At 42.8% G+C, this 11349-nt stretch overlaps 1 protein-coding gene across 1 annotated transcript in view; it reads left to right on the top strand.

Moving 5' to 3' along the window:
• The first annotated feature begins 4977 nt into the window (after positions 1-4977).
• Positions 4978-11349, top strand: part of JAM2 (junctional adhesion molecule 2) — an 82777-nt gene continuing 76405 nt past the window's right edge. The window contains exon 1 of the mRNA XM_018562778.1: positions 4978-5082. Within this exon, the coding sequence (XP_018418280.1) occupies positions 5037-5082 (46 nt within the window). The 5' untranslated portion in view covers positions 4978-5036. The remainder of the gene's footprint in view (positions 5083-11349) is intronic.

The raw sequence follows: 11349 nt of genomic DNA, 5'->3' as shown, positions 1-11349 counted from the left end.
TCCCCTATCTTTGCAGTATAGACCTGCAATGAGAATCTGCTAATGACTGGCATAGTGGCACTGCTCCATGTGCCTCCTGCGTTCGGCCATTCTCTTCTTGTTCTGCACAAGAACTTTTATATCCTCTGAGCTGAAGGACAGGAAATATCACACCTATAAAAAAGGAACGCCTTCACATTTAACTGTACACATGTTACTAGTAATTCTCCACCATACTAGCATATAGTCAATCCATCTCCAGCTTCCTGTAAACTGCACTCTGAGATTAATTCTGAACATCGACTGTGTTGTTTAAAAGGTCAAAAGGCCATTTCTGCCCACAAATTTTGCAAGTATGGGGCTTCTCATCGCAAGATGACAATTCCAATGTACTGGAAACTGAAATCCTGCAGCGTAAAATTTCTTGTCATGTTCTGCGGGTTATATACGATATACTAAATATGTTTAATTTTCTTTCCATTACTTTCAAAAGGCCTAATATTTTTTTTTTATAAATACACGTTTACATAGACCATTGCACATCTTTTTTCTTCTCGTGACATGGACTAAGTTCTCGTGACATGGACTAAATTATGGATTACTTAGAGGTCTATTTTTAACCAATTAACAGAGCCATTGACCCTACGAATCTCTGTGAATGTTCCTTCTGTGTGAATGGATGCACAAAACAAATATTCTTGTATATTTTCTTTGTAAGTCGAATGCATCTTTGAATGTCATTGTGCAATACAGCATTATGGCCACTAGATGGAGCTGAAGAGGAAATACATGTTTCCTATGGGCCTCAGCTGCATCTAGTAGACCAGGGGTGCCCACAATTTTTTGTGATAAGATCTACTTTTCAAATGACGAGCTACAGGAGATCTACCAATGGAAAAAAAACCTCCCTCGCTCTCTCCTGGCTGTCTCTCTTCACTCTCTTGGCTGTCTCTTGTTGCTCTCTCTCCTGTCTGTCTCTCCCCACTCTCTCTCCTGGCTCACCCTGCTGTATTTTGCCAACAGTGCAGTACAACAGGCTGTGCAAACTAATATTCTTTGATGGAATACATAGCATTTCACCCACTAGTATCCACCAGAAAGGTGTCAGGGAGCTTGGCACAGCAGGCTCAGGCTAATAGGTAATCATGTATGCACAGCTAAATAAATATACCAAAATGGAATACAGGGGCCACCATTCACACCCTTCGTGATCTACCAGCATCAGCTTTGAGAGCTACTGGTAGATCACCATCTACCTAATGGGCACCCGTGTAGTAGACCATAATTTGATAGTACAAGGTGATATTCAAAAATACATTGGTCCTATAAAGAAAATATAAGAAGAACTTTGTTTTGTGCATCCGCTCACACAGAATTTTCACAGCTAATGGCTCTGTGCATCAGTTAAAAATAGACCCCTTCTTGTCTCTATTTCAACAATAAAGTCAGAAGGGTGGGACTCAACAGGTTAGGCATTGGCTTAATGAACTCAATTTTTCTTGGTTATATGTTGGGACATTATGTACTGATATTTCACAATTAATGTCAATGCTGACGAAGGATGCACAGACGCTGTGAATCATTTGGTTTTATTTCCTCTATTGTATGTACATCTGGTGTTTGAATAAACCTAGGAATTGTCCTTTTTGTAAACACATTGAAGGCCGGTATCAAGGGGCTTTGGGGATCAGTTTGATATTAGCATGAGATGCTTCTGAGAGTACTCGGAATGCAGACAGGTGCATTTGACTGTAGTTAACCTCGTCCTGACCTGCATTAGACCTTATTCAATGGGTTTTGTATCCCTATGGACTTATATTATTATTATTCAGGATTTATATAGCGCCAACAGTTTGCGCAGCGCTTTACAATATAAGGAAGACATTACAATCACAATACAATTTAAAACAAGATGGTGAGGAGGTCCCTGCCCCTGAGGGCTTACAATCTAGAAGGGAGGGGCAAGTAAACCCATTTGAAGTGTACAAAAGCACCCCAACATTAGTCTTGCTTCACTTTGCTACAATATAATAACCAATGGGCAACCAATAGTCCATGGTGACAGAGACCTGGCTGCAGATGGTAATAAAGACAATTGATGAAATGTAAGCATAACCCTTTCGCTGCCAGAATGTTTTTGTATTAATTTCCTTTTTTTGCTTACATGATAAAATGCACATTTTAGGCCTGAAATTGCTTCAAGTCCTCCAAAATGGTATATTTTCTTTAGGCAGAGACCCTAGAGAATTAAATGGTGGCAGTTGTAAATTTGTATGACACACAATATTAGCGCATCAATTTATCAAACTTAAAACCCAAACACAAAAATGCATTCAAGTTAAAGGAGAATTATGAGGTGAGTGCTTTTCACTCACCTCATAGTTCTAGCCGACCTGTGACAATGAGACTGTCACAGGTCGGCTCAGTAGATCGGGAGGTGAGCGAACACATACTGGCGTTCGCTCACCTCTCGATCCTGTCACGGCTCTCTGCCGTGACAGGGGAGGGGCTGGATTCCCCCCTCCCCGCTCCGATCTGCCAGCGCTGACTGGCGGAACGGACGGGGGAGGGGGCGGGTACAGCTGGCTCTGCCTCTAGATAGGCAGAGCCAGCTGTCAGTCACGCAGCTGGGCGGATCCCGGCATAATTGTCGGGATCCGCTTCAGCTGCGGCGTCTCAGTATACCGCGAGCAGCAGCTCTGAGCCTAGGGTGACGGGAGGACGCCAGTTTGTGTCCTCCCGTTACCCTAAGGAGAACTATGGGGAAAAGCCTTAACCCCATAGTTCTCCTTTTAATTTTACAGCACAACACACAATATAGAGGGATTTGGTCCCGAATGAGGGACAGTTGGGAGGGGTGCAGTTTGTCCAGGAATTTCTGCCCGGCTCCTTGGATTCTTCAGCTGAAGGGTGTCAGGCATGAGCCATCAGATAGGACCACCCAATGAGCCAATTTCGTGCTGTTCTTGATAAATTCACTCATTGTACAGCCAGCTTTTTTGTCTGAATCACCAGGGGAAAATAGAGGGAAAACATCTGAAAAAAGAAAACAAATGCAGCCATCACATTTAAGGACAGGTTCACACCTAAGCGTCAGCATATCACATGGTTTTTTTAAAGTGTTTTTGAGTGTTTTATATCAACACGCATTTTTCAAAGTGCTTTGTTGCTTGTTTTTCAGCTTGTGCTGTCCCCCATTTTGTTCCCCGGTATTTTTCTTTAAAGCAACAAAATGCTTAAATACGCTTTTCCATTGCAATGTAATGGGGCAAAAGTGCTGATATCTACAGAAAAGAAGCTTATTTACTTTTTCCAGCGGCAGGCATTTTGCTACAAACAACAGAACTCTCAGATGTGATTAGAGGCCAATGAAAACACTGGAACAATGGAATTCCTTTGGTTGAGCGTTGTAGTGCTTAGCCCCTTGAGCTACAAAACGCTGAGGTGTGAACAAGAACCAAAGGTCCATTCACGCCAAAATCGGACCTAAAAAGAGAAGTCAACGGAGGTCAATTTACTTGCAATTTCATACTCTGTTGACATTCAATGCTTTTTTGTGTGCTTTTTTTTTGCCAATCTTTATTTTAAATAACATGTCCTTTTCGTTTACATGCGTTTTTCCACACGTTGTGCTGAAAAAAGTAGAACATGCTTTGCTTTCTTTCAGTGCACTGCAACGCAGCACAGGCGTGTGAACTGGTCCCATTTACGCCCATACATTTTATAGTTTCCATCCATCAGCATTCGTTTTTCGCACCATTGCATAGCGGGAATGTGTGTCACCACATGTGCGCAGGTGTTACCTTTCTGAATTTGCCACACGTCTCTATTGATTTCAATGGGTGCCACAGGTGCACCAAATGTGGGAAAAGTAGCTCATGTAGAAAAATCTGCTACATGCGTTTTGTGTTTTATTTTGCCGCGCATTTTTGCGCATTTCAATGCACAAGGAAATGGCACGTTTGAAAGTGCTGGAATATCACATGTTTTCCCAGCCATGTTTAGGGTGTCATTAACAAGCGATATGGGTTGTCACGTTTTGGATGGCTTGCCTTGCTGTGCCTGTGTGTTTGTGGAGACGCACACATCTTACTAGTAGACACAAGGGGCACTCTATAGGACCCTGCAAGAAAAAGCAGCCACCCTAAAACAGGATATCAGGACCGGTGCTCAAAGGAACAAAGAGGGGATCGGGGAGTTGGGATGGCTTGTCTTGCTGTGTCTGTGTGGAGCAGGAAACAGGGACACCGGCACTCCAATGTTAGCGTAAATGCAAAGTCTTTTTATTGAAGAAGATACGACATGTCACAAAGATGCGACGACCGTTTCGGGGTCACCCAAGATCCCCTTCCTCAAGCAATGACATGTGATTGCTTGAGGAAGGGGATCCTGTGTGACCGCGAAACGGTCGTCGTATCTTCTTCAATAAAAAGACTTTGCATTTTACGCTAACATTGGAGTGCCGGTGTCCCTGTTTCCTGCTGTTACATGACGGTTGCCGTCCGTCGATCACCGTAGCACCCATTTGACTTTCCTTTGGAGACAAGCGGTCAGGAGTGCGATGAGTTCATGGATCTAGTCTTGTGTGTTTGTGGAGACCGCACACATCTTACTAGTAGACACAAGGGTGACTCTATATGACCCTGCAAGGGAAAGGAGTCACTCTGAAACAGGATATCAGGACCAGTGCTCGGGGTATGAAAACTTTTAAACATCAAGGGGCAGCATCCATTGTAAGAGATTTCATCAACATTTGAAAAAGCCTAATATCCTTTTGACTTTGATATCAGTTTAGAATGACACAGATAGCTATGGGTTGTCCCATGCAGCATAGTATGTGATTGGCTCGGTCCCACCGATACAATCCGCTTCCATTGTGCGGAGCAGTGTTGCGGGGATCCTGTAGAGGGCGCTGCGGAGCCGCCTCCTCCCTATACACGGCTCACACCTCCCCGATCCGTAGACCTCTGCAGCGTGTGTTGCCTTTATTAGTGTAGCGCTGCCCTGGATGTGAACTCCGCTCCTGTCTCTGCTCTCCTCTCTCTGTCTCTGGGACGATGTCGGCTCGCCTCTTCTTTCTGGGATACTTTGTGGCTCTTTGCTGTAAGTTTGTCTCTTGCTGTCCTGTGGCTGGTGGTGGGATCTGCTGTCACTTTGTATTGCTTTGTGTGGTGCCATCCATTGTCCTGAGTGTTGGCGGAGGGTGGAGGGACCCCTGTGTGTGTGTGTGCACACTGGGCTGATGATGTGCTGTGCAGTAACCGGAGACTGTCTATTACTTTATCACTTTCTGCTGACACTGAACTTCTGTGCCATCCAGTCATCAGACTCTTTCATCTGACCTGCTCTGGGTGCCCTTGTGTATAGTTATTATGGAAAGATGATGCATGCCAGACTGTGCAGGGCTCAGCAACTAGAGGCTGGCACTTAAAGGGTCACTTCACCCACAATGAAAGCTTCTGATGTTCTTTATTTCTATATGTTGGGTCGGTGAATCGCACACTACTTTGTGTTATCTCTCAAGGATTTCTGGTTACATACAAACAAATGTTTGTTAAACAAAAAAACTAAAGCTGAACTCTGGGAATATAAAAAGAAAACTATCCCACCCACTGCAAGGGTTAAATGCCCATCAAGTCTAGGCTAGGCTCGCACCGGCAAGCTTCCTGCATGCTGTGCGCCTGGTCCCCCGATGTCTCTTCAGGGGTCGCACCCTGACATCATCAGGACAAATAGTGAGGGCAGTGAGGAACCTGGAATGCCAGCAAGAGGAGAGGCGCTTAAGCGCCAAAGTCAGCCAGAGTGAGGTATAAGGTAAGTATTATTTGTCCACCATTAGACTTAATAGGCATTTAACACTTGGAAAGGAAGGGGACGGGGTTAGGGGACTGCAAGGGTAGTTATTTTAACAATCCTGGAGTTCAACTTTAAAATGACGCTTAACTCAGAAATTCAATCTTAAAAATGTATTCAATAACCTTAACTATTAACAAAAATGTATCTTATTTGTGTATCACTCGGCTGTAGATCCTCAAATCATCTCTGAATTGGTGCTGACACTGTCCTTCCTTCTGGAGGGGGGCTACTTTTGTTCTCCATGGTTCCTGTGTGTGTTGTAAAGTAGTCACCGCTTCAAGCTCGCTCCCGTGATGGACTACAATCTCATGTCTAGTTAGCTCATTTGTATTGAGATTGTAGTCCATCACAGGAGTGAGTTTGGAGCGGTGACTACTTTACAACACACACAGGGACCATGGAGAACAAAAGTAGCCTTCCTCCAGAAGGAAGGGCAGTGTCAGCACAAATACAGAGATGATTTGAGGATCTACAGCCGAGTGATACACAAATAAGATACATTGTTGTTAATAGTTGAGGTACCTGAATGCATATTTAAGATTTAACTCCTGAGTTTAGTGTCACATTTTTGGAGTTAGAGATTCAGTTTTGTTCCAACTGCTGATGGTACTCTTATTTTCTTTGGAGGGAACTTTTAAATACCAAAAGTGCCAAATTTTCGTTATAGTTGTAGACAGTTGATGTGTTCTTATGATACCTTAAAGGGTTCCAGGTATGGGACCCCTCTTCCATAGTCCCTGGCATTATTGCCTCCCATCTGGGTTCTTCCTGCCTACTGTGTTTTTTTAACTCTTTATCTGTTATCTCCATAACAAAACATAAATGAACAATCCAAAGGGACAGTGAGAACTTCTCATGGGCCTATGAACTCAAATGCAGAGTTCTTACCACCAGTGTCCTCAAGAGATATAAGAAACTGATGGATGCATTAGCTGACCAGCATCCACCAAAACCTGAAATATCACTTTGGGCATATTGGCCCTTTTAAGTAACTATCTGCTCAGTGACATTTCTATCTATAGGCTATTTATATACAATGATCAGCTTGTTCTCAATGATAAATATACCGCATATCCACCTTGGTCTTCCACCAAAGTGCCCCAACTCTTTCTGGGTCTCTATCTTTTTGAGCTTTTAATAGAAGCTGTTGGTTGCAGGCTGCATTGATCTGCTCAGTGATCGACCCTGCACTTAAATACACGTCAAATTGGTGGTGTGAACCTTTCATGGAATGTTCTAGTAGAAAAGAGCTCCTTGAAAGCCTTTTGTTCCTTGGAAGGGGCAACCTCTTGAAGAGGTAGATGCTTTACACGTTTGGGTTACACAACGGGCAACATTTTGAAATACTTCCCAGGAACATTTCATTCCACAGTTGGTAGTCAGAGAAACTAGATGGGGCAAAACTTGTGTGTAAAATTTTTGAAGCAGTTTTTTAAAACCCAATTGAAGCCTCACATTCTTCACTTCTTATGTAGTCAGGGTGCATGACAACATTTTAAAATACTTCCCAGGAACACTTTGATTCTGCAGTTGATATCTGGAGAATCTAAATTGGGGCAATCCTTCGGGGTACATTTTTAAGCTGTTTTTTTAAACCCAACTGAAGCCTCATGTTCTTTACTTACTCTGTAGTCAGGCTGCACGTCAAGTAAAGGGTATGGCATTATTTATTGATTTTATAAATGTATGTGTGTGCTTAGACCCATGCAGTGCTCATACAGAAAGCATGGTGGTCCAGGCCTCCAGTGCTCCAAAATTCCCCGTACACAATGCTCCAATCAAGAGCACTGCTCAGGGAGCGTAATCGTTACTGATTGGAGCACTGTGCAAGGTGAGTGTCAGACCGCTACAGTTCTAAGCACACTGAATCAAAAAATAAATCATAATTCCATGTTCCTCTGGCCCCTTTCCGATGGGCAGTCCGATCAAGTGTACCTGTCAGTTTTTTAGGCAGATATGATTGGAAGGCCAATGTTAAGCTGGCCATACACCTATAGGTTTTCTGCAGATTTCCTATGGCAAGATGGAAAAAGTGCAACAGGTTCCTCCATCTACGCTAAACTGTGTGGATGGGGGGAACTCTCATTGGGCCAAGCTTCAGTATCTTGCTAGTCGGCCCCGCTGGCTGTCAAACTACCTGAGCAATGCCTGCATCCAATCAGACTGTTCAGGTGTTTTGAGAGCCAGAGGGGCCGACTAGCAAGATGCTGAAGCTTGGCCCAGTGGGAGATTCCTCAATCCACACAGTTTAGCGTAGATGGTGGAATCTGTTGCACTTTTTCCATCTGACCATAGAAAATCTACAAATAATCTATAGGTGTATGGCCAGCTTTACTCTATGGGCATGGATCCCCTACTGATTGGAACTGACGGCGCCCATGTGAAAGGCGTCTTACTCGTTATGCTGTCTGACCATAAAACAGAAATGTGAGGCTTCAATTGGGCTTTAAAAAGTATTGTCCTTAAAGGAGAAGTATGAGGTGAGTGAAAATCACTCAGCCTCATAGTTCGAGCCGACGTGTGACAATGAAACTCACAGATCGGCTCAATAGATCGGGAAGTGAGCGAACACATAGCATCGCTCGCTCACTTCTCGATCCTGTCCCTGCAGAGAGCCGTGACTGTCACTCACGGCTCCCTGCAGGGATTCCCCCTCTCCCCGCTCCGATCCTCCAGCGCTGACTGGCGAAACGGATGGTGGAGGGGGCAGGGACAGCTGGCTCTGCCTCTAAATAGGCAGAGTCAGCTGTCAATCACGCAGCTGGGTGGATCTCGACAGTAATGTCGGGATCCATCCCGGCAGCAGCAGTCTCAGTATATCGGGAGCTGTAGCTCGCGGTTTTCTGAGCTTTGGGTGACGGGAGGATGCTAGTTTGTGTCCTTCCGTGACCTTTAGGAGAACTATGGGGGAAAAACACTTACCCCATAGTTCTCCTTTAAAAGACTAGATAGTATGCATTGATCATAAGAACTGCATGTAACTTCCTAAGAACACGGATTTTATTGGGAACTTGATCAATATTTAAAATCAGGAATGTTTCCAGGGCTAAATCTCCCAACATATGGCACGGTATTCTGAGCCAATGATTCTCAGCCAATCGCAGAAACAGAGTGATTAATGAAAACAGGAGCGAGGAAAAAATGGAACTGTTCCCAGAGGAAAGCATTTCTTTTTTGATTTGAAAGATGAGATCTGATTGGATGCTCTTGGCAGAAGCTTCACTTTTGCTTCAGTATTCTTTGGTGCAGTTTAATAAATCAGGCCTGTCACTTCTTCAGTATATCATGTCACCGGGATTATAACAAATGTTATTCCACAGGATTTGACGCTAATGTACAGAGAAGGAGGACTGTATTATGCAGTTTGCCAAAATTAAAAAACAGCTCAGGCATATTTCTAGGGACCAATATTTCCCGGTACAAATAGAGCATATTTACAAAGATCGGGTGAATGTACTCCTATGCTAATGCTTTGATTTGCTTCTGCTACCAGGTATTTATCAAAATTAAAATGTTCAAGTTTTTGATAGACGCTGGAGAGTTCAGCCATGTGATGTTCCTTATATATTTTGGAGGCTCTTTTGGTGAGAACCGGCTCTTCACACCTGCTATGGCTATTTTGAGGGTGTCCTACATTCCCTGCTGGATTTTTGACATTCTTTACACTTATGAGAATGCAACAGTTGTGTCAGGAACAGACAGAACTTTCATGTTGTATAGGCTGAATCCTGGTATATGCTTTGGGAATCATCTCTATTGGGTGGACTGACACTGGAACTTGCTCATATTGTATAAGTTGAATCCTAGTATATGCTTTGGGAATCATCTCTATTGGGTGGCCTGACCCTGTAACTTGCTCATATTGTATAAGTTGAATCCTAGTATATGCTTTGGGAATCATCTCTATTGGGTGGACTGACACTGTAATTTTCTCATATTGTATAGGTTGAATCCTAGTACAGTATATGCTTTGGGAATCATCTCTATAGGGTGGACTGACCCTGTAACTTGTTCATATTGTATAGGTTGAATCCTGGTCTATGCATTGAGACGTTTCTCTATAGGGTGGACTGACCTTGTAACTTGTTCATATTGTATAAGTTGGATCCTAGTATATGCTTTGGGAATCATCTCTATTGGGTGGGCTGACACTGTAACTTGCTCATATTGTATAAGTTGGATCCTAGTATATGCGTTGGGAATCATCTCTATAGGGTGGGCTGACACTGTAACTTGCTCATATTGTGTAGGTTGAATCCTAGTACAGTATATGCTTTGGGAATCATCTCTATAGGGTGGGCTGACCCTGTCACTTGTTCATATTGTATAGGTTAAATCCTGGTACATGCATTGAGACGTTTCTCTATAGGGTGGACTGACTTTTTTACCTGTTCATATTGTATAGGCTGAATCCTGGTACATGCATTGAGACGTTTCTCTATAAGGTGGACTGACACTGTAACTTTCTCATATTGTATAGGTTAAATCCTGTTATATGCAATGAGAATTATCTTCATTTGCAGCATGGCAAAAGTTCCTCAAATGATTGGTGAATTTTACTCATCTGAGCAAACAGATAAATCTGGGTGGTGGATTTAAAAAAAAAAAATTGTCGGTGATGATGGATCATTTGCATCTCACTGACAATGTGTTAGTCAATCAATCAATGATTTGTTATTGTCAATAGGCTATTTAGTGAATTAATAAACATCCCCTGTAGGATTTAGCACATACTAGTGTGATCTGCTATCCATTTCCCAGACACAAACATTCTAGAAATGTTTTAATTGTCCACAAAAACGCCCAGAGAAATATTTGATGTCAGAAGACGCGAACAACATGAAAGCCTCTGGTGCTAAGTCACTGTCCTTCTCGAAGTGTTTACAGCCAGCTAAGAACATATTAACACTGTGATCTGAATCTATGGAACTGTCTGTATAGAACACTGGACGTGTATTCAGGACAAACAACTGTAAAAACCCTCCTACATCGTATTTGCAGTTGTAGGTTGGGGGGTGATCCAGGTTGAGACTATATGGGTTGATCCTGTCGTTCTTCTGTCAGGACTATAATCAGCACAGAAAGTGTACAAGTCAGACCATAGAGAGATAGCATGAGCTGTAGTATAGATTGCTGAACTTCAGACATCCTCAGTCTGTGTAGAAGGAATAACGAAGGGTCGTTTCCTAATAAAAAACAGTTATACTCAGGGGTACATTACAGGTTTCAAATCATGTTTTTTTTACAGTTGGATATTTAAATACAAAAATATAAAAAAAATGTGTAAAATAAATAATGTTTAAAATTATGTTTAAAAAATAAATTAATTAGAATTCTGGGAGTCCTGTGGAATGTTTGTCAGGAAAATAATTTCCTTATCAGGTTGGCACAGCACACAAAAGATCCAGAAAATGTAGTGTAACGTACCCAAAAAAAAGTCAGTTCACGTGGTGAAAGTAACGGCTAATGCGATTCAGCTAGCAGTGTCACAAGGACGTATGTCACAAGTTACTT

This window comes from Nanorana parkeri, unplaced genomic scaffold (assembly GCF_000935625.1).
Source record: "Nanorana parkeri isolate BGI_ZX_2015 unplaced genomic scaffold, ASM93562v1 scaffold599, whole genome shotgun sequence".
Taxonomy (NCBI): Eukaryota; Metazoa; Chordata; class Amphibia; order Anura; family Dicroglossidae; genus Nanorana; species Nanorana parkeri.
Note: the sequence above shows the minus strand (reverse complement) of the source record. Positions and strands in the feature narration are given on the sequence as shown.